The sequence below is a fragment of the Mobula birostris genome, chromosome 8, assembly GCF_030028105.1.
Source record: "Mobula birostris isolate sMobBir1 chromosome 8, sMobBir1.hap1, whole genome shotgun sequence".
NCBI classification, from domain to species: domain Eukaryota; kingdom Metazoa; phylum Chordata; class Chondrichthyes; order Myliobatiformes; family Myliobatidae; genus Mobula; species Mobula birostris.
This window is the reverse complement of record NC_092377.1, coordinates 153,347,235-153,370,770: the sequence shown is the minus strand read 5'-3', so window position 1 is coordinate 153,370,770 and position 23,536 is coordinate 153,347,235. Positions and strand designations below refer to the sequence as shown.

The window sequence follows — 23,536 nt, the reverse complement described above, 5'->3', positions numbered from 1 at the left end:
CCAATGCAACACAGAAATAAAAGCAGGAGGAACAGTCAGGCAGCATCTATAGAAAGGAATAAACAGTTGATGTTTCAGGCTGAAATGGTCTACATAAATGCTGCCTGACCTGTTAAGTTTCTCTAGCATTTTGAAAGTGTTACTCAGTGCTGGTAAACTGGGATTGCTGTAAAAACCCTTCTGGTTCAGTAATTTCCTTCAAGGATTAAAACCTTCTGTCTTTACCTCATCTGGCCTTCTGGCCTATTTTTATCCATTGACTTATCATTGTGGTTGACTTATAACTGCCTCCCTAATTAAGGACATTAAGGGATGAACAATAAATGCTGGTATCACCAGCAAAATTCATATTCTATCAAAAGATAGAATATGAATTTGCATCATTTCAGTGCTGCAACAAACCAAGAACTTTCTGAGTAGATGCCTGAATCTGTGTCCTTAGACTCATAGAAAAGTACAGCACAGAAACAGGCCATTCGGTCCATCTAGTCTGTGCCAAACCATTTAAACTGCCTACTTCCATCAACCTGCACCGGGACCATAGCCCTTTATATCCATACCATCCATGTACCTATCCAAACTTCTCTTAAAACAATGAAATAAAGCTTGCATGCACCATTTGTGCTGGCAGCTCATTCGACACTCCCATAATCTTCCGCATGAAGAAGTTTCCCCTCATGTACCCTTAAAACTTTTCACCTTTCACCCTTAACCCATGACCTCTGGTTGTCTTCTCACCCAACTTCAGTGGCAAATCCTGCTTGCATTTACCCTATCTGTACCCCTCATAATTTTGTATACCTCTATCAAATATCTCAATCTTAATTCCAAGGAATAAAGTCCTAATCTATCTAATCTTTCCTTCTGAACAGAATGCTCACAATTAGAACGTGGTGTCATCATGTATTAAACCCACAGATCATGCTCCTGTTTTAATTCAAATGTGATGCGACAAAGTAATATTCTGTGGAACATACCCAAAGAGAGCAAATAGACATGTTGGTCTCATTTAAGTGTTTTTATTTTTTTTTTTAAATACATTTGAGGTAAACTCTACCAGTGCCAATTTTAATCCCACATTTCCCACCCTCTGTACAAGGTTAAAGGCACTCTAGTACCAAAGTTCTGAAATGTCTGGAACATGGAGTCAAAATTGCATCAACCAGATTTCTCTAACAAAGAAATCATTCCTTAATTAATTCACGGCAGCCTGCAGTGCTACCTCATACGTATCTAAATTCATGCTAACAGCATTTTCAGAGGCTGTGCATCATTCATGATCTGGATACTTAGACAAATCATTAGATTTTCCAAATCGGATTGCAGCAAGTCCAATTCTGTTCTCTGGTCCAAAAGGAGTCACAAGACCCACTGTCTATACTTCACCCTTCGATGCGCCTTTTTGTCAAGCCCATTTTAAACCTGGCTGGAAATTGGGTCACCTAGCTTTCACTCTAACTTGTCAAAATAGGATTAGCCATGTATAAAGGGAACATAGCAAAGATGCCAAATCCTAGTAGTCCCTAGTAGTAGAGGTCACCAGTTTCCTATTCCATACACTGATGGCCAATTGTTTGCCAAGTCATCAAAAGGCTCAACAAGTAGAAACGAATCATCAATATCTCATGCCCCTGCTAAAAATCAACAAGGGTATCGACAACAGATGTAAGCCACATCACTCACAGAGCAGAGGCTTATAGTTACACAGAGAATTTTGTTAATGATGTCTGTTACACTGGTGAAGGATGTGTAAACTCATTAATAAAAGTGATTAGCCTTCAAAGGCACTCTCCCAATTTGTCAAAACTAAAGATAATTTATGTTCAATTGTGCAAATGAGGAAAACAATTCATGGCTGAATTGAGGGACACAGAGAATGTGATGGAGCTTTTATTTGATTCTAAACCTTCATCTTTAGAATCAAACTGGTGCAAAATATAGCAATCAGGGCTCATGAGTAAGGCAATGCCTCTTGTACTCTTATTGCAGTGTCAGAACATCTCACACTCTCATGGCAGCTTAGCCACATGACAGGGGACTCAAGTGTCAGCACCCATAATCCATCCAGGTTTGGTAGGAAAGCCCAACGTACAGAAACAATTAAATTTACCTTCAAAAGACAATTTTCACCCAAATAATAAAAAACCTTGTTAAGAGACGCAGCTGATGGGTTACAACCAAATTCTGGGCTTTGCAAAGTGTGATCGAAACACAGATTGGTTCATTACTAATCAGTTTGTACTAATATTTAGTTAGCACACCAACTCTTTTGAAAATGGCTTGAGATACTTCACCAAGGTAATCAAGCGCAATATGTGGTTTGTAACACACGGGTGAGACTACTCTTCCAATCAGGCCATCACCAAGTATCAACTGCAATTGCTCATTAACAAGTAAAGGGGAAATGGATTGAAGCACATTCCAAATCACACCTAAGCATACAGGGCAAAGCTTTACGAGAGGTCTGTAAACCAATTCCTCAACTTAACTCCAGACCCCTCCAACCCAACTTCAAGTTAAATTGCAGAACTGAACTCAGAGCAGCATTTTATTCCGAGCAGCTCCATCACACAATTCACAGAACTGTGCTGGACTAGCTGAAATTAGATACAAACTACATTGAAAAGTAGCATGATGTGCAGGTAAGGTGCAGATTCAATTTTAAAATGCCCCAAAAGGAAACATGTTTCTTCAGAATTAATGGTGGATATAACAGTTGTAATATAATGCAGAATAATTCTGTACATTTTGAAGGGAGTAAGTGGGGAAGGGGGTGGGAAGAGAGGAAAATATTAACCCACTAACTTTAACTTGAAGACAGATATAGTTATCACCAATTATCATGTACACTTTCATCAGTTATGTTCAGTGCAAGACTAAAATGCTGCTAATATGTGATCCTCATGCAGATACCTCCTCACTACCCAATCACTGGAAGTAAAGTGCTAGTTACTGTGCTTGACAGTTTAACCATTTGCTACTCACAGTAGCTAACATTGCAGGGCTAGTTACTATGCAGGTTAAGGAACCGTGATGCATCGAGTCCACTCTGTAGATGTGAACATTCACCACAAAAGTCTGGTTCCAGCAGCTTTCATTCTTCTGCTTGCTGTTCCAACCTACGTGATATGATGACCTTCACTGCAACAAGCAACTCCCATTTCCTATGAATTTATAAAGTAGGAATGAGGCGAGGGTGGGAGACGTGGGATTAGGGAAGCAGAAGCATGGTCAAACACCTTAAATTACATTATTTCCTTCTTTGAACGAGTGCAGCTATCTTCCTTTGTAAACAGCAATGTCTAAACCAACCAGCAGACATTGATCACCCCTACAGTACTGAAATCAGAATGTATAATCCAATATACACAAATCTTGATAGGGGTAGAACGTTTGAAAAGTGGCATCCAAACCCTCTTTTATACATAAAAATACACATTTTACTTGTCCATTATTAATTCTGCATGGTTATGTGATACACACAGGTCGAGGCTTACAAAGCAGCACACCAACTTCCAACAATATTAAAATGTCTTCCGATGGATTGCCCGTGCTCCATCCTCCTCGTATTCTTTCTTGGACACCCACATTTTCTTGAATGTGTCTAGTGAGGCAAGGATAGAGCCCCTGCAGAAGCACAAGACAAAATACACTTTAAAAAAGAGCCCACTGTGGTTCCTGATGACTCAATAGGTAAATAGTCTGGCATGCAGGGAGGATCGGAGCGCTGCCAGGTTCAATTGTCTATTTATGAAACCTTCTGGTTCAGAGCCAGAACTGGAATTGCTACACACTTAGTCTTTGTTATTCACAATGGATAGGGGCACCCAGGGATAACAACTAAAAGCAAATAGCAGTAAAGCTGCTGGCAATGTACATGTACAGAACAAAATACCAGTTTCAGCGACACAAGAGACAGTTTGCTGCTCCAGACCCCAGCATCGGAATTCTGCTGGAGGAACGCGGTGGGTCGAGCAGCGTTTGTGGGAGGAAATTTGGGTCTGACTGGAATGACAGACGGCATCTGTCAGTTGATGCTGTGCAAGAACTTGAGGGAGGGAAACGAGATTTACCTCAGCTGGGGTAACAACAGGAATCAAAGACCAGTTAATCAAAGAACAGAAGATAGAACATTACAGCATGGTACAGGCCCTTCAGCCCACAATGTTGTGCCGACCTTTTAATCTATTCTGAGATCAATCTAACTCTTCCATCACCCTTCCCCCTCTATTTTCTTTCATCCCTGTGCCTATCTTAAGAATCTCTTAAATATCCCTAGTGCATCTATTTCTATCATGACCCCTGGCAGCATGTTCCACTCACCCACATCATAGGTAAAGAAAACTACCTCTGGCATTCCCTGTACACTTCTTTCCAATCACCTTAAAATTATGCCCCCTCACATAAGCCATTTCCACCCTGTGAAAAAGAGTGGTCTGCAAGAGACTATCTACGTCTCTTATCATCTTGTACACCTTTATCAACTCACCTCTCATCCTCCTTCGCTCCAAACAGAATAGCCCTAGCTCACTCAACTCATCCTCATAAAACATGTTCTCTAATCCAGGCTAATCTCCTCTGCAGAAATGATACAGTGTCCCTCACAACCTCTACTAGCTAGAAGGGACAAGGGTAACACTACTACTTGGAAACTGCCTTCTAAGCTACTTGGAAATATATTGCCACTCCTCCACCATCATTGGGTTAAAATCTTGGGACTCTCTCCCTATCAGCACTGTGGGTATGCCCACATCTTAAGGACTTTTTAAATAAAAGTTTATCTATTGAGATACAGTGCAGAATAAGCCCTTCCGGCCCTTTGACCTACTCTGCCCAGCAACCCCCAGTTTAACCCTAGCCTAATCACGGGACAATTTACAATGACCAATTTATCTGCCAACTGGTACATCTTTGGATGGTGGGAGGGAACCACACAGTCAAAGGAGAATGTACAAGCTCCTTAGCGGTTCAAGAAGGAAGGTCACCCACCACCTTCTCATAGGGCAAATAGGGATGGGGAATTAAATGCCGTCTCAGTCTGTGAAGCCCATGTCCCTTGAATGAATGTGAAAGAAAAATCACACTAGGTTCTAAGTGTGCTGAGACATAGAGGTTAAGCTTTTTTTGAATGGAGGGAGGTAAGAGTTCTAGAACTTTTACTTGTACCCAATCCATACTCACTTCATATCTGTACAACTGGTGGTCTTGTACTGATGAACAATGTACTTAATATACAGTATACTTAACCCAGACTGTACCTATCCCAGGAATATGAAACGGGACAGAATAAAAGAAACATTAACCTGTATCTGACCTGAACTGGGCAGACTTTGAAAGACATTAGCACATCAAATCCACAAAAATCAAAACAAAAAACAGTAACGATGATTGAGCTTATATGAATGCCAATTGCAATTTTATTCAAAATTGTTAAAACACTTGAAAGCTTCTACAGATGTACTGTGGAGAGCATTCTGACTAGCTGCACCACTGTCTGGATGGTGAGGCGGCAGGGAGGGGCGGTGCGCTACTGCACAGGATCAAAGTAAACTGAAGAGAGTGGTAAACTCAGTCAGCTCCATTACGAGTACTAGCACATCTTCAAGGAGTGGTGCCTCAGAAAAGTGGACCCCACCACCCAGGACATACCCTGCTGTTACTGTTACCATCAGGAAGGAGATACAGGTGCCTGAAGGCACATACCCAATGATTCAGGAACAGCTTCTTCTCCTCTGCCATCCGATTTCTAAATTGACATTGAACACGTGAACACTACCTCACTACTTTTTTTTAATTTCTGTTTTTGCACCACCTATTTTAATTTAACTATTTAATATACATTTATATACTTACTGTAATTTACAGTTCATTTTACCCTATTATTACGTCTTGCATTGTACTGCTGCCACAAAGTTAACGACATGCCTGTGTTATTAAACCGGATTTTGACACTTACCCTATCCACGTGGAGTATAGCCTCTCTTGTGGTGCAGAGATCTGCAAAAGAAAATATATCAACAGCTGCTGCACATTACAACTCTAACACCTGATTGTTACAGAGAGAAATTAAAAGCTTTGCTCACACCTTTATTTTCACGTCCTTTGGAGCAAGTTTCTTAACCTCACTGAGTAACCGATCACCAAAACCTAAAATGGCAATGAAAGGTATCTTTTAGTACAAAATTACGTAGTGTGCACAGGATAGAATTGTATCTTTGATCAAGCAGACCTACCCAACATTTATGCTTCACATATTCCCTCCCACCCTTAACACTCCCCTCTGATTACTTTCTTTGCAGTGTGCTGATCTGGCTTCCCCGGAATGTATCATATGATTTGTTTCGAACATTTCCAATACAGTTCCTGACTCTAATCACCCAAATTCTTTCAAACTTATGAACGCCAGCAGAATACTTATGACTCTCGTAAGTTTTCCAAGTTTGTGGAAAGGTTATTTACTGAAAATATTAACCTGTTCTCTCTTCTCAAACACACACTTTTTACTCTGGCAGATCTGCTGCTCCCTTAGTTGGCAGGGCTCGAACCTGCACAGGCAAACCCCAATAGATTTCCAGTCAATCGCCTCAACTGTTCAGCCACATCTTCTGTCTCCTCAGCCACAACCAATGTGCTGGGACATTTTAGGACTGTCCTACAGGTGGCGTAGGTGCGGTAATTGGTTTACTGTCACATGCACCAAGATACAGATCGTTCAGTTCATAAGTACATCAAGGTAAAAGAGGGGGGAAAGAGGGCGAGGGCAAGGAAAGAAGAAAGGTAAGAATTACACTCCATCAGTGGATTCAGTGTGACTTTGGGAATTCAAGTAAGTTAAGAATCAGTGCTGTATTTTTTCTGAATTAATGGAAACTTTCTGGATCAAAAAAAGCTAATGATATCTGGCTCAATAAACTCAACACATGCAGAGTCTGCTTGTAGTCACATCTGTTCCATGTTTGAAGTCTCCAGGCTTGTACAATAGGCACCTTGTAGAAAATCAGATCAGTCCACGCCTCGTGATAAAAAATTTCAACAACCATTACCGGCGAGGCATTATGGGTGGTACTTCAACACACAAGCATCAATCCACTGTTTTGCTGAAATGTTCCCTATTGAATTCATTTTTGGATGCTCTTTCAAGATTGTAATTGAAGTACAGAATTCTGATGAGTTTTACACTCTCTCTAGCCCCTGCGAAACCGAATAATGCTTACTCTGTAACGCCCCCATTAGGAACAAAAGGCTACTGCGCTCCTAAGAGCAGCAGTTAACACTCGACGGGTACAGTACTAAAAAGGTGCCTGTCAGGCACCCTTGAAGAAAGCAATCCAAATTGCCCTTCACTTTTTGCTTCTCTCTCCTCTCTCCCTACTCCAAATGACCCTGCAAATTTTTTCCAAGTTTTTTAGGCATTTCTCTCTTCAAGGCTACTATAATCCAAAAATACAAGAGGTTCTGCAGACACTGGAAATTTTGAGCAACACGCACAAAATGCTGAGGAACTCAGCAAGTCAGGCAGCATCTCTGGAAATGAGTAAACAGTGGATGTTTTGGGCTGAAGCTAATGAAGGGTCTTGGCCTGAAACATCAACTGTTTATTGCTCGCTATAGAGCTGCCTAGCTTGCTGACTCCCTCCAGCAATTTAAAATGTGTTGCTTTAATCCATAACCACTATACTACCATTGCTTGAAAGGAACTTCACAAAGCAAGCAATGATAATGACAAGTCACTTGCTACTGGGCATCTTGCAGCTACCTTTAAACAGGGTGGAACCACCCGAGAGTACAATATTGCAAAATAATGTCCTGCGGAGGTCCATATCTGACTTCTGAATGGCGAAGGTCAGCACCTCATGGATTCCCTCACTTTCATCTCCTTTCAGGTCAGGTTTGAAAAGCAACTCAGGGGCTCGGAATCGAGCTGGTCCCACCTGTAGATAACCAATAAACAAACCATCAGATACAATGAGTAAATAGCCCAATTTACACAAGTTTTCTTGTAAATTAGCAGCATTAAATATGTCACTGGATCAAACAGTTAATAATTCTTGAAACATCCCTAGGCAAAGTTTTATCAAAAGGCACATCATCTTGTGTGTTGACAAGGCAAGTAGACCATGACAGGTCACAGGATCTATTGCTTACTGAGCCAAATAATAAAATCTAAATCTGGCTGGCAATCCTGAGCTCTGAAAGGAAAAGCTAAAATCAATTAGAGTATTCAAAGCTGATCATAATCCTATGCATACAGTGCCCGCCTGGAACAAGGCAGGCAGTGGTAATGGTGCCTTCCTGCTAATATTTACTGTCCAGGTTTGGACATTAAGTCAGAATGTTGGCAGGGCCTGTGGAATTAGATCCTAACGTGAAACTGTACCCACAAGAGACAGGATGACGACACGAATCTCAGTCCTCCAACTGCAGTGCGACTGGTTTAATGAAGCTTACCTCCAGAATAAAACCATTATGCAAGGGAATACATTACCTCTAAGGTGCTTCCATCGGGGAGAGTGTATTGCGCCTTCTCAGTCTCCAGGGTTTCATCCTTCTGTGGGTTTATAGATAGATAACAGGCCCGCTGTAAAGCAAGAAACATACCTTAAATTCTGTCCCAGCCTTATTGCTTGAAAATCTATGTTTGTGCCAACCACAGCAGAGTAAAAATAAGCATGGAAAATTAAAAACCACCATACTTATATCATCAAGAATTGCTTTAGGCTCAGGCCCATAGAACAGGGAGAGATTAGGTAGCAAATAGAGTTGGGTAGGGGATTGGGATTGTAAATCAAATCAGGAAAGACTCTAAATATTCACCATCTATGGAAACAGAACTAACTTAAGTGGAAAAGCTCCTTTCCCAGCTCAAACTCTTGTTTCTCTTTCCACACCTGAGCTCCCGAACGTTTCCAGACTTTCCATTTGTGTTTCAGATATCCAGCACCTGCAGGTTTTTGTTACAAGTTTCAAAGAGTGGTTGGTGGTTGAGAAAGCGGTAGGAAGAATTGTGCCTCTTTGTGGCTGGGTTCCCATCTAGTACAAGAGGCCATGACAGCAGGCCTTAAATTTATATTAACTAGAGAGAGAAAAAGCTATAAAAAGAAGTGACAGCATAATCCAAATCCCAGGTGAGAGATTTGCCATTGCAAGCTGTGTCATCAAGAAGCCATCTCATGCTCCCTTGTGTAAATACATATTAAAATCAATCAGCTTAGCTCCCACAATGGTTTCAGGTCTACAGAGCACAGTTGAGCACATCTACATGAAATGCTGCCGCAGGAAAGCAGCATCCATTATTAGTGACCTAGGAAATGCTCTCTTCTTGCTTCTGCCATTAGGAAGAAGGTACAAGAGCTTCAGGATTCGGAAGATGGCCACCCATATATCATGTGTGTTGCAGAGGAAAGGCAAAACAATTTTTGCAAAGAATGCAGATGTAGGGTCTAGGTTTCATCTGATAGCGCAAGGCCCCTTTAGTACAGGATTGAGATTCAAAGATTCAAAGTATATTTATTAACGAAGTATACAAACCTGAGATTCGTCTTTCTGCCAGGAAACAAAGAAATACTATGGAACCCATTCAAAGAAAACATAAACACCCAACGCACAAATGGCAAAAAAACAAGTGAATAACATAGAATATTAAACATCGAACATCAGATCTTGAAACTGTATACGAATATTCAGTTTAGTTCAATTTAGCGCTGTGTCTTCATTGAGTCAGTCTGTCCAGATCAAAATGGCACAAATAGCAATAAAAAAAAGTACCTAAAAACCAGAAACACATAACCTGAACTGCAGAGTCCTTTAAAAACAACTGGAATCCACAAACTGCGCCGATCAAACCTTGCCCAAGACCCAAGACTCCTGCACCTTCCTCTGGTAGCAGAAAACAAGAGGAAGAGGGAGACCAGTCAAAGATGGACAGCTGAACACCCACTCAACTTCTGCTCTTTTCCCCATTAACTTCTATCTTGCTCGATGCTCTAATTGGCGAGAAATGGAGCTGATCGTGGGTTCACACTCCACCATCAGGCCACACGTGTCCTCAACTTCGCTGAATTCCCCTGGAGACAGCGAAAGTGCCAGATTGCTCAGTCAGACCAAAAACACATTATCAAAATGTAAATTACCAGGCTCCAATTGCACACAGATTAATAATAAGTATATTTAAAAGAAAAAGAAGAAGTAGTAGAAGTAGTTTCGTAAACTGTCTGCAGGACGTCGCCATTAGTCATGTTGATCGCTGGTGCCATCTTGTCACGATCAGTATTAGCTGATTATCATCAGCGGTATGGTGGCGTCGTGGTTAACGCACTTTACAGTACCAGCGACCTGGGTTCAATTTGCTCTGCTGCCTGTATGGAGTTTGTACTTTCTCCCCATGACCGCGTGGGTTTCCTCTGGGTACTCCAGTTTGCTCTCACAGTCCAAAGATGCACCGGTTGGTAGATTATTTGGTCATTGCAAATTGTCCCGTGATTTGGCGAGGATTAAATCTGAGGTTGCTGGGCAGCACGATTGGAAGGGCTGAAAGCACCTATTCTGCGCTGTATCTCAATTAACAATAAATAAACAATATAAATGACAATGAGAAACTGGCAGAAGGAAGCACCACCATTTCCTCCAACACATACACACACACGAAGCCAACTTCAAAACACAGGAGACAGGAGAGACTACAGATGCTGGAATCTAGAGTAACAAAGAGTTGCAGGAACCCAGAGGGTCAGACATGCTCTCATCCCATCCTCCAGGGATAGGGGTCCTCTCACCTACCACCCCACCACCCTCCACGTCCAGCACATAATTCTCCGCAACTTCCGCCATCCCACCACCAAGCACATCTCCCCCCCCCGACACCCCGCTTTCTGCGCGACACCCTCGTCTATTTGTCCCTCCCCACTGGTGTCCCTCCTGACAATTATCCTTGAAAGGGAGCTGCATAACTTGCCCCACACCTCCTCCCTCACGACCATTCAGGGTCCCAAACAATCCTTCCAGGTGAGGCAACCTGTGAGTCATACACTGTGCCCTGTGTTCCCGGTGTGGTCTCCTCCGTTTCACGGAGCACCTGCTGGGGGGGGGGGTCTCCCAGTGGCCACCCATTTTGATTCCAATTCACATTCTAAAGTGTTTGTCCATGGCCTGCTCTGCTGTCACTATGGGGCCACACTCAGGTTGGAGAAACACACCTTATATTCTATCTAGGTAGCTTCCAGCCTGATGGCATGAACATCGATATCTCAAACTTACGGTTAAGGCCCCATCCCCTTTTCCCTCTCTCACCTGATCTCCCTCCTTCCTGCTCATCGTCTCCCTCTGGTGCTCCTCCCCCTTTTCTTTCTTCCATGGCCTTCTATCCTTTCCTATTAGATTCCCCCGTCTCCAGCCCTGTATACATTTCACCAATGAACTTCCCACCTCTTTACTTTACCCCTCCCACTCCCAGTTTCACCCATCACCTTGTATTCCTCTCTCCCCTCCCCTCAACTTTTAACTCTACTCCTCATCTTTTTTTTTCTACAGTCCTGCTGAAGCATTTCGGCCCGAAATGTTGACTGTACTTTTTTTCCATAGATGCTGCCTGGCCTGCAGAGTTCTTCCAGTATTTTGTGTGTGTGTTGCTTGGATTTCCAGCATCTGCACAGTTTCTCATTTTTGAGAGTCCAGTAAGGGAGGTGAGGTGGGCAAATGGGAACAGTGAGAGAGTAGGTCCAGAGGAAGGAGCACGTAGGTGATGAGCAGATGGTTGGAGGAGGAGGAGGACGAAGGGGTAAAAGCAGGGTGGTAGTGGTGGTGCTGTAGGAGGAATGGGGTAGATCAGGAAGAGAAAGAAAAGATTCAGAGAGGGAGCGGGTTATCTGATGTAGGAGAGTTCAATGCTCATGCTGTTAGGTTAGAAACAGTATAGTTGCAACACAGTCATTGCAATTTGCAACCCAACAGCTTCCCACATAGATTTCAATGATTCAATATGACTCATCACCACCACCACAGTCATATCAGCAGTTAGTCAAATAAACAATGCAGTACAGCCCTTCAAAGGTAAACTGAAAAAAACCCAGCACCTACCTCTTTGATTGTTTTAACAACCTCAAATTCTGCAGTGGTGTGAAAGTCATATCCTTCTTTCCGGAGCAGTAGGCGCAGGTAGCGGGACACATCCCTGCCTGCCACATCTACCCTCATGATGGAATGTGGCATGGCAAAGCCTTCATAGATTGGGACAGCGTGGGTGACACCATCGCCGGCATCGAGCACCACACCCGTGGTTCGACCAGTCGCGTATCTGCAGGCAGAATTGCAAAACAGCTCAGTAACTGTACAGGGCCATAGTTCATCAAGAGCAAGGTTTGCAGCAAAACAAAAACTACTGTGCAAAGGTCTTCACATATATAGACAAAGAGTGCTTAACAGCTTTTATACAGGACTGTATTTGTCAACGTGGAGTGGAGAGTGAGTTTGTAAACCTGGCAGGAGCAGAGATGCTGGGAAGGTCGAGGGTGGAGTGCCCCGGGAGGAGTGTGGGACAGGGGGCAGAAGGAGTATCAAGGGTGGGAGGTGGTGCAGGTGCACACACACCCAGCCCTGAGACACCAGGCAAGGCCACTTGATTCCAAACTACTGGCTTATTGATATATTTTTCTGGTGCTTCCTGCTCCCTCCACTCTCACTCCCACTTCTCCCAACCATGATTCCTCTGTCCCTGCCCCCTTCCCACTCTCAGTGCACAAGAGAGACAAATATCAAGATCAGATTTATCATCACTCACGTTTGTCATGAAATTTGTTTTTTTTTGTGGCAGCAGTACGGTGCAATACATAAAATTACTACAATACTGTGCAAAAGCCTTGGGCACCCTAGCTATATACAAACGTGTGTGTGTGTATATATATATATATACACACACACACACACACACACACGTATATATATATATATATATATATATATTAGTACAATACAGAACAGGAATGCCAAACTAAACTAGTCCCTTCTGTCTACAGTGTCCATATCCATAAGACCATAAGATATAGGAGCAGAATTAGGCTATTTGGTCCATCGAGTCTGCTCTGCCATTTCATCATGGCTGATCCAATTTTCCTCTCAGCCCCAATCTCTTGCCTTCTCCCTGTCTCCTTTCATGCCATGACCAATCTAAAATCTATCAACCTCTGCTTTAAATATACCTAAAGACTTGGCCCCCACAGCTGCCTGTGAGAGTGAATTCCACAGATTCGTCACTCTCTGGCTAAAGAAAATTCTCCTCATCACCATTCTAAAAGGATGCCCCTCTATTCTGAGGCTGTGTCCTCTGGTCTTGGACCACCAGAGCAAACATTCTCTCCACATCCACTCTACCAAGGCCTTTAACCATTCCATAGTTTCAACGAGGTCACCCCTCATTCTTCTGAATTCCAGCAAACACAGGGCCAGAACCATCAAACGCTCTTCATATGACAAGCCATTGGAATAATTTTCATGAACCTTTTTTGGACTCTCTCCAGTTTCAGCACATCCTTTCTAAGAGAAGGGGACCAAAACTGCTCACAATACTCCAAGTGAGGCCTCACCAGTGCTTTATACTCCAGTGTTTTATAGTCTCAATATTATATTCTTGTTTTTCTATTCTAGTCCTCTTGAAATGAATGCTAACATTGCATTTGCCTTTCTCACCACAGACTCAACCTGCAAACTAACCTTTAGGGAATCCTGCACAAGAACTCCCAAGTCCCTTTGCGCCTTAGTTTTCTACATCTTCTCTCCAGTCAGAAAATAGTCAACCCTCTCATTTCTTCTAGCAAAGAGCACGACCATACACTTCCCAACACCGCATTCCATCTGCCATTTCTTTGCCCAGTTTCCTAATATGTCTGATTCCTTCTGTAGTCTCTATGCTTCCTCAAAACCACCCGCCCCTCCACCCATCCTCATATTGTCTGCAAACTTTGCAACAAAGCCATCAATTCCCTCATCCGAGTTATTGACATATAATGTAAAAAGAATCAGTCCCAACACAGACCCCTGTGGAACACCCTTCTATTCTCTACACATTAATCTGCCTATATAAGAGGGTCTTAAAACTCTCTATCATATTTGCCTCCGTTATCACCCCTGGCAACACATTCCAATCATGTAGTAGTGTGGAAAAATGACTTGCCCCATCTCCGTTGAACTCCGCCCCCCCACTTAACTTAAAAACATGTCCTCTAGTATTAGATATTTGGATCCTGGGAAAAACATACTGGCTGTCTGCTCTTAACTATGCCTCTCATAATCCTATAAACTCCTATCGGGTCTCCCCTCAGCCTCTGCTGTTCCAGAGAAAACAATCAAAGCTTGTTCAACCTCCCCTCATAACACATGCCCTCTTACCCAGGAAGCACCCACGTAAACATCTTCTTTGCCCTTTCCAAAGCCTCCACATCCTTCCTATAATGATGTGGCCAGAAATGAATGCAATGCTCCAGATGCAACCTAACCTAACCAGATTTCTTTTCAATAAGAAAACTGTTTAAATACTTGAATTTATATTTCCCTGTTGGTATGATAGGATCCCAACTCATCCAGAAATTTGGGATTCTTATGAGTCTAGCCCTCAGGAACTGAGTCCAGTAACTTAACCACAACAATACTAATCTGCTACTTAAACCAGAAAGATCCCAGTAAACACACACACACACACACACACACACACACACACACACACACACACACACACACACACACACTATTTAGCAGAAGCAACACACTCAGACCTGCTCTGCCATTTATTATCATAGCTGATCTGATTATCTTACTTGTCAGGCAAATTGTTCCTGTGGATCAAGGGATTTGCTTCCATGCTGGATTTGTGGGTTGTGAGGAGGCTAATGAGGACAACGTGGGAACTGCAGATGAGGCAAGTGTCAATTGATGGTGAGCATGAGTAGTTTGTGAGGAGGTCTGCTCCTTCTACCATTTACACAGAGCCTGAGTGAGCCCTCTGATGTGTCGCCTCAAAGTTCTCAATGCCATCCCAAAACATCTTTCCTCATTTAGGCAATCCTGTGCCTGAGATTCCCAGGAGCCAATAGAGATTTCTTCAAGGTGGTTTTGAGCACCTTTCAGTTGTCTTGTCCGCCTGGCAATCTGTTCCCTGAGAGAACTGGAAATTGAGTCCACTTCAAGAGCCTGGTCTCAGGCACGTGAACACTGTGTTCTACCTGGTGAGACACAGAATGTAGTCAGGGAAGGATGGCGGGGGAAAAAAGGATACTGAGATTAGCTTGCTTATCCTCCAATAAATGAAGGATTATGTGAAGACAGCGTTCAGGAGACCCAGGCGACTTCTTCCAGATTGTCCATGAAACAGCTTACTATTTCTTTTCTACGTCTTTCTTTTCTTTTCAAGGTAGCTGGGATTTTGTCACAGCCTGTGATCTACAGCTACAGCTCAAACTACGGCTCTCCACAAGCAGTGGGTTTTTGTACCGGGCTCTCTCTCTCTCTCTCGATGGAGGGTGAGAGCCTGTCGGTCCCTGAGTCAGAGGGGCTTGGAGAAGCGATGTTGAAGATTAACATCGGAACAGCGAGCTGCTGGTCTTCCACTCTCGTTGTTGCAGGAGTGATCTCTTTCCCCCTCGCTAGTGAGAGGCAGCCTGTCTGAGATACTAAGGTGCAGGGTTATGTACTATAGTTTTTGATGGACTCTAGATCAAGGTCACTTTGGTGGTATTTGCTATTGCTTGCATGGTGGGTGTGTGGTGCAAGTGAGGGGAGGGGGTGGGGAAGGGTCGATGCTTCTGTGGCTGCTTGTACCTGGGAAGGGGTGAGGGGGCCTCTGGGGATCTGATATTACTATTATTCGTTCTTTGGAGTCTCTTGTTTCATGGACATCTTCTGTGAAGAGCAAGAATTTCAGGTTGAATACTGTGTATATTAATAATAAGACATCCGTTAGTCTTGCGAGATCATGAATCTGCACCTGGAAAGTCTTCACTCTCCAGGGCACAGGCCTGGGCAAGGTTGTATGGAAGACTGGCAGTTGCCCATGCTGCAAGTCTCCCCTCTCCACGACACCGATGTTGTCCAAGGGAGGGGCATTAGGACCCATACAGCTTGGCACCGGTGTTGTCGCAGAGCACTGTGTGATTAAGTGCCTTGCTCAAGGACACAACAGGCTGCCTCGGCTGGGACTCGAACTCACGACCTTCAGATCACTAGTCGAATGCCTTAACCATTTGGCCACGTGCCCACACTGTGTATATTATCTGATATTAAATTGAAGCACTTATAGATGGCCTCCTGCAAACTCCCCAGTTATTAGCTGCTCTTTAGGATCAAGACCTCTTAATTCAGATGTCTTTGGAGATATTATTCTGCTGTTGAGAAAAGATACGACTTCCAATTGAGAAACACCTGATGCCCCTCGATCAACTGGTTGTTTTAGATAAATTTGCCCCAATTCTCCATGTCAGCCGGTGGTGTAGTGGCATCGGCACCAGACTTCGAGTCGAGTGGTCTCGGGTTCGAATCCATGCGGCTCCTTGCATGCTTTCCATCCATGCTGGGTCGAGTGTCGAGCTAGCAACTCTGATAAGATGCTAAAGAAATGGCAAGATTGTCGCCCGATGCACCATAAGGCTTGGAGAGGAAAAACAACAATAACAAATTCTTCTTGTCAGGTGCAAAGAGTCCCCTCATAAGGTACATAAGGTACCAATTACGGCAGTCACCAAAGCAGGCCATATTCTCTGGATGTTTTGCAGCTCTTATAGGCTGGGAGCTGACAGGTTGTAAGGTGCCATCTTCAAAAGCTAGATTGGAAGGATACTTGAATGCTTCAATGCCGAATGTCTTTCAGCAATGCCCCTGTTGATGTGGTTTTAGGGCCAGGGTGCTGAAGATAACAAACCAGGTTAATCCAGCCATCAGTATCAAGATGGTGTGAGTAATGTGGACATCTTTGCGGTCTCAGTGGGACAATATATTTCAGTTGGTGCCAGTGATTTGATGTTGTCATGATTTCCTGTGCTTGCCGCTCTGACAAAAGAGGATGCTTGTTATGACAAGACAGGGCTCCGAGCATTTTGTCAACAGCAGGAATTCACTGGAGGTAGCCTTCCCCACCCCATATGTACTAATCACACCCTGCCCAGAGGCTGACTCCCTTTCCACACTGAGGTTACAGTCATCCAAGAAGTTCAGTTAGTCTTCCTTTGGAACACAGACATGTACTTTTCCACAAGGTACAGGCACTTGAACAGACAGCGCATAAATGGACAAGGATTTAATGCAGGCAAATGGGATTATTACAGCTAGGTAATAATGTCAGCATGAATGTAGTGGGCCAAAGAACCCATTTTGTGCTGTATGACTCAATGATTCTAAGGTCCAAATCCTCATTAGACAAACTGGTCACTACAGGTATTAATCTAATAAGCCTTTAACAAGGAGCTTATTAATGTACACGGTGCCCAGATTCACTTAAGCCCTGTATAAATGAAGCATACCTTTTCATTTAACTTCGCTTGCAATAAACATTTTTTAGTTTTCTTTTTATTTAGTATCTCAGAGCTCTGTAATCTCTTACCACTTGGATTATTTGTCATTTTTCCTGCCAAAATGAAAAGTTTATTTTTTCCTCCACATTGTAATTCATTTGCCAGGACTTGGCCAACTTACTTATCCAAATCCCTTTAAAGACTCCCTCTGTTCTTTTCATTTTCCAACTCATTTTGTGTCATCCACAAATCTTTCCTTTGGTGCCTTCATCCAAGTCATTCAAACAAATCAGGAAAAAGTTGAAGCCCAGCATCAATACCCAAGGCACTCCACTCTGCATATTTTGCCAATCAATAAAAGACAATTTGCTGACTAGTCTCGATTTCCTGTCAGTTAGCCAATCTTCTATCTGTAGAAATATATGTTACTTCCCATACCACACATTTTGATTTTCTACACATGAGCCTGATGCAGCACTTAATTTAATGTTTACTGGAAATTTGCACTTGATACATCCTCCAGTTTTCTAAATATACAGATCACATTATTTCAAAGAATTCCAAGATTCGCCAGGCTGAATTTCTCTTTCACAGAGCCAAAATTTTCAATAATTCAAAACTCGTTTCACAAATATCTTGCTATAATGTCTTTAACATTCCCTTTTCTTCCATGTCAAATCTTAAACGAGTTGGCTTACAGTCTTCCATTTTCTATCTGGATAAAGGAATATTTGCTATATTTCAATTTAATGGAACATTCTTCATATCTAAATAATTTTAGATAATTAAAACCAATGCCAGTCATTTTTTCTGGGAGCCCTGATCTGTATTGAGTTAAAAGCTCAACAAATATCCTCTGCTGTCTTGATCTTAGGGTGGAGGAGTGATTGGGAAGATTATAGAACAATGTCTGAACTGCAAATCAATTTGCATTCCTTTTGCCCTGCTAAAATAGTTCAGGTGACAGCTATTTCACAAGAGCGAAACAAGACAAAGATATAAAAGTGTTTACTGCTTGTACCAATTCGTTCATCTGTATATCCTTATAGTCGTTGCTTTGTTATTCAAAAATCCAAACCATAAATTGTTTGAAGACTCAATGTCAACAGGTGAAAGAAACTGACATTTACACTATGACTTACAGACTTAGAACAGCTTGCATTGAAATGAAAAGTGCCGGAACGTTAAATGACTCAAAAAACACTTCCGCAGCCCGTTCCCGGTTTTTGCTTGGATTTAGTGGAGCTTCTGTCAGGAGCACTGGATGCTGCAAAACAAATGAATCAACATTGTCCTGGATTACTTACAGCATATAGGGAATTACAGCAATGCTCAAGGCTAATTAAATGCTCTACATGATATGTATTTAAGACGATCATAGTAGGAGTCCAAGCAGACAATGGTGCAAAGCCTCACTGAGACATACTTATGTAGCACATAGCCAAAGTGACAATACATTACATCCCTGAAAGTTTGGAGAAGGAAGAGTAGATGGAGCTTTACACTAGATTAAACCTGTCCTGGAATGGTATGTTGCATCAGTGTTTAGAGAGGTTCATTCTATATCAGTGACCAACAAGTAGAGTATTGATAATGACTTCCGAGGTTTAAAAAAAAATTCTACTATATTGGATGCATTTTGACCATACCCTTACTAGCTTTAACAGTCCCAGTAATCAGTTTACTTCCATTCCTCTTGATCTTCCCATATAGTCCTGCAATTGCCTCCTTTCTAAGTTCACGTGCAGTGTAAACACGAGCATAGATCTATTGGGTCAAGTCAATACAGTTATGCACTGTAAATAATTACTATTTATTTGGTAGGCATCCAGTTCCACTCTGATCAACATTTTGAATTAGGTGTCTAAATGTGAAATGGTTAGCAAGCTGAACACAATGAACAAATGGGACTTCCATGTAAAAAAATCACTCTGTGTATTTAACTCTAGCATAAGAAAGGGAAGAAAATTTTCCATCCTCCCTTCCCTCTTCTATTCTCCACAGTAGCCGTTTATCTTTTCTCACCTGCCTGTGTCTGACCCAGAGACCGTGTGAAGGGACGGTGTAGAGGGAGCTTCACTCTGTGTCTGACCCCAATCACTTCCCCTGGGTCCCTTCCTCTTCTCCTAGGGTCCACTCTCCTCTCCTATCAGATTCCTTCCAATATCGCCCTTTACCTTTCCCAGCCACTTGGCTTTACCAATCACCTTCCAGCCAGGTTCCTTCCCCTCCCCCCACCTTTTTATTCTGACACCCTCCCCTCTTCCTTTCCAGTCCTGAAGAAAAGTCTTGGCTCGAAATGTAGACTGTTTATTTGTTTCCATAAATGCTGCCTGACTTGTGGAGATCCTACAGTATTTAGTGTGTGCTGTTGAAGAAAAAGAAATGTGCTTTTGCAGAACAGAGAAATTGTCTCACTTCCTCAGAGAAGGTCTGTAGTTGGTCCTTGCCATAAACATACTGCCAAATTCTCTCCATATCATTCCAGTCTTGCACAATGCCATGTTCCATGGGATAACGAATTGAGAGCAATCCTCGGTGTTCCTAACAGTTGGAGGGAAAAGATAGATGAGGACAAGTAGAGCAATGAATAAACACATTATTGAACTATTCAATGAAAATTTAAACTGCAGATGTTGGAAATTTGAAATAAAATAGAAAATACTGCAAACACTCAGAAGCTCAGGCAGCATCTGTGGAAAGAGGAAGAATTGGTTTTTTTTAAAGAGTGGAAAACCATCTTCCTAACTGTTCTTAATAAAAAATCCCATCCCTAATGATTTTCCCAGGATGCTGAAACTTGACAGATTCCAGGTGATTTATTATTTTGCTTGTGGTCATCCATATGCAAATACTTACTGACTTCTGCAGAGTTCAACATTGTCCTCATAATATGGATTCCGGAGGTAATTATTTGAACAAAAAGAGGGATCATCATAAGTTCTCACAGACGAGCTAACTCAGCAAGACACAGGAAGTCTAAGTCTGGAGCACCAAAGCTGATATTAGCTATCAGCCAATACCCATGTGGAGTTTCCACTGGGCAGTTTTGTAAATACAGCTCTGCCAACAGTACGATGTATAGCCAAGGAGGTGGTGCTGAATGAGCCTTAGACAGTTCCTCACAGCACAGGTCTGAATGCAATTTCCACCACTTCTCCCTCTGATCGAGGCCAATAAACCTCAGGGAAATTTTGGGAAAGCAAATAACCACCTAACAGTTATATAAACCATTTCATGCATCCTCAGAAAGCAGTGTGACTTGCAAGAACGTCCAGAGACCAGGTACCTACGCCAAATTTGCATATCAAATATTTAAGACGAGAGTTCCCAACCTGGGTCCATGGACTCCTTGGATAACAGTAGGGGTTCATAGCATAAGAAAAGTTGGAAACTCCTGATTAAGGTGATCAAAGGAGTTGGAAAAGAAAATAAGGAATGTTTTCCTTTGCTGAGGATGTCCTTATGAACAGACCAGTTCTAATTTTAAATTATGTCATTGGCTGAAAAATTAAGGACTGATCTTTGATCCACTAAAAAAAAGATGAGCAGAAAAAGTCCCCCTTGCTTTCGTGATAAATGAATGGCAAAACAAGCTCAGGGAGCTCAATAACACCACCCCCCCACTTTATTATATTTTGAGATATAACTTAGTAAAAGGCCCTTCCAATCGAACAAGTCCAGGCTGCCTAATTACACCAATGTGACCAGTAAACCTACTATCCCCATATGTCTTTAGAATGTGGGAGGAAACTAGATCACTATCACTGAGAGGAAACCATGAGGTCAATTGCTCAATGGTTCCATTTAATATCAGAGAATATATACAGAATACAATCTCAAACAGAGAAAAGAAAGAACGAATGACAGAAAAACGTTAGAATCCCAAAGCCTCCATCCTCCTTCCCATGCACAAGCAGCAGCAAAGCATCAACTCTCCTCCCTCCCCCTCAACTTGTTCCAGCAGGAAGCATCAGCGCCCATCACCCACCAAGCAAGCAATAGTAATGCCCCCAAAGACTATGATCTGCAATCCAACAAGACCTATTGTTCACCCAACACTTCGACATGCCACAGGCTCTTGCTCTCTCTCTTTCTGGGAAGGGAGAGAGAGGTGTCACCTCTTCCACAGAGGGAGGGTTGACTAACAAACAGCTCGCTGTTTTGATGTTGCGGTCTGAAGCGACGCTTCAGTCTGAAGAACCCTCCACAGGGAGAATGTACAAAGTCCTTACTGACAGCAGCGGAATTGAACCAGGATCGTCCATGTTATGCTAGGCGAAAAGCTACCCTGCTGTGTTGCTCCTACTTCAGGACACAAATTTTAAGCCTCCATATCTTTCCATGTCATTGAATTTGTTTTGGCAAAGGAAGATGATTTTAATCAACAAATGGTGTTGAGAACAACGTAGTACCTCAGCCTTGGGCCCAATGAAGAGATCACCTTCCAATGCTCCTGCCATCACCCGAATGTGCTTTGGACGACCAACACTGTAATGAAACAGAAGCATTTTTGAAAAGTTAGAAGGAAAAGAAAATCCTGTGTTTTCCAGTCAGTCAGGGCTGTTATATTCATTCACAAGGCAAACTCAAGCCAAGCTTGAGACTTTTACAAATGTGTACATGATCTTATTGGCCCAAAGCTACCTGGGTTGTATCTAAATTTCTGGGATGGTCCAGTGCCCACCAGCCACTCTCACTACGACTGCATTATCAGCTGTTTCTCACCTATTTTCTCTACAATTCTTCCCTTTAAAATTCCCAATAACCTGCCAACTAACAGACCCTCACATTAGCTGATATTGTGTGTAGCTTGTGATGCCGTCTGAAGGTAGCGTCACCTTCTTCATCTTCAACATCATTAAAAAAAAAAAACAATTCTTTACCCTTCTGGACCTGCAAACAATCCATAGCCCTCAGCCCATCACAAACGTTGTCCCTAGCCACCGACTTCATCCATCCGAAATGGGACCAAACCTTGTTATTAACTCAATCTGATCAGTGGTGTTCTTTAGGGGTTGCTGTAGGGTCCGCTACTTTTCATGTTATATGTTAACGATCTGGATGATGGAAATGATCTTATTTATTATTTAACGATACAGTGCAGAATAGGCCTTCCTGGCCCTTCAAGTTGTGCTGCCCCAGCAACCCCTGACAACCCCGGTTTAACATTAACCTAATCACAGGACAATTTACAATGACCAGTTAAACTACCCGGTATGTCATAGGAGGAAACTGGAGCACCAGGCGAAATCCCAGGTGTTCCATGTGGTGGAATACAGACTCCTTACAGGCCTACGCTCTGTCCGCCAGAGAAAGCAGGATCTCCCAGCGGCCACACATTTTAATTCCACATCCCATTCCCATTCTGACATGTCTATCCATGGCCTCCTCTACTGTAAAGATGAAGCCACACTCAGGTTGGAGGAACAACACCTTACATTCCGTCTGGGTAGCCTCCAACCTGATGGCATGAACATCGACTTCTCTAACTTCCGCTAATGCCCCACCTCCCCCTCGTACTCCATCTGTTACTTACTTTTATACACACATTCTTTCTCTCACTCTCCTTTTTCTCCCTCTGTCCCTCTGAATATACCCCCCTGCCCATCCTCTGGGTTCCCCCCTCCCTGTCTTTCTTCCTGGACCTCCTGTCCCATGATCCTCTCGTATCCCTTTTGCCTATCACCTGTCCAGCTCTTGGCTCCATCCCTCCCCCTCCTGTCTTCTTCTATCATTTTGGATCTCCCCCTCCCCCTCCAACTTTCAAATCCCTTACTCACTCTTCCTTCAGTTAGTCCTGACGAAGGGTCTCGGCCTGAAACGTCGACTGCACCTCTTCCTAGAGATGCTGCCTGGCCTGCTGCGTTCACCAGCAACTTTTATGTGTGTTGCTTGAATTTCCAGCATCTGCAGAATTCCTGTTGTTTGTGTTCCTTACAGGCAGTGCTGGAATTGAAGTCTGAACTCCAACTGCCCAAGCTGTAATAACGTTGTGCTAACTGCTACGCCACCACAGTGCCCGTGGCTTTGTGGCTAAGTTTGTGGAC

The 23,536-nt window shown here is 42.9% G+C and overlaps 1 protein-coding gene across 3 annotated transcripts in view; it reads right to left on the bottom strand.

The window, feature by feature from the left end:
- Nucleotides 1–1,008: 1,008 nt before the first annotated feature.
- The window catches only part of LOC140201844 (beta-centractin-like), a 38,763-nt gene continuing 16,235 nt past the window's right edge, over nt 1,009–23,536 (bottom strand). For all 3 annotated transcript variants that reach the window (XM_072266566.1, XM_072266564.1, XM_072266565.1), the window contains exons 3-11: nt 21,902–21,977; nt 19,905–20,030; nt 18,629–18,753; nt 12,073–12,289; nt 8,486–8,578; nt 7,757–7,931; nt 6,086–6,147; nt 5,957–5,997; nt 1,009–3,627 (exon numbers count right to left, since the gene is read on the bottom strand). In XM_072266566.1, coding sequence (XP_072122667.1) covers nt 3,525–3,627; nt 5,957–5,997; nt 6,086–6,147; nt 7,757–7,931; nt 8,486–8,578; nt 12,073–12,289; nt 18,629–18,753; nt 19,905–20,030; nt 21,902–21,949 — 990 coding nt within the window. In that variant the 5' untranslated portion in view covers nt 21,950–21,977 and the 3' untranslated portion in view covers nt 1,009–3,524. The remainder of the gene's footprint in view (nt 3,628–5,956; nt 5,998–6,085; nt 6,148–7,756; nt 7,932–8,485; nt 8,579–12,072; nt 12,290–18,628; nt 18,754–19,904; nt 20,031–21,901; nt 21,978–23,536) is intronic.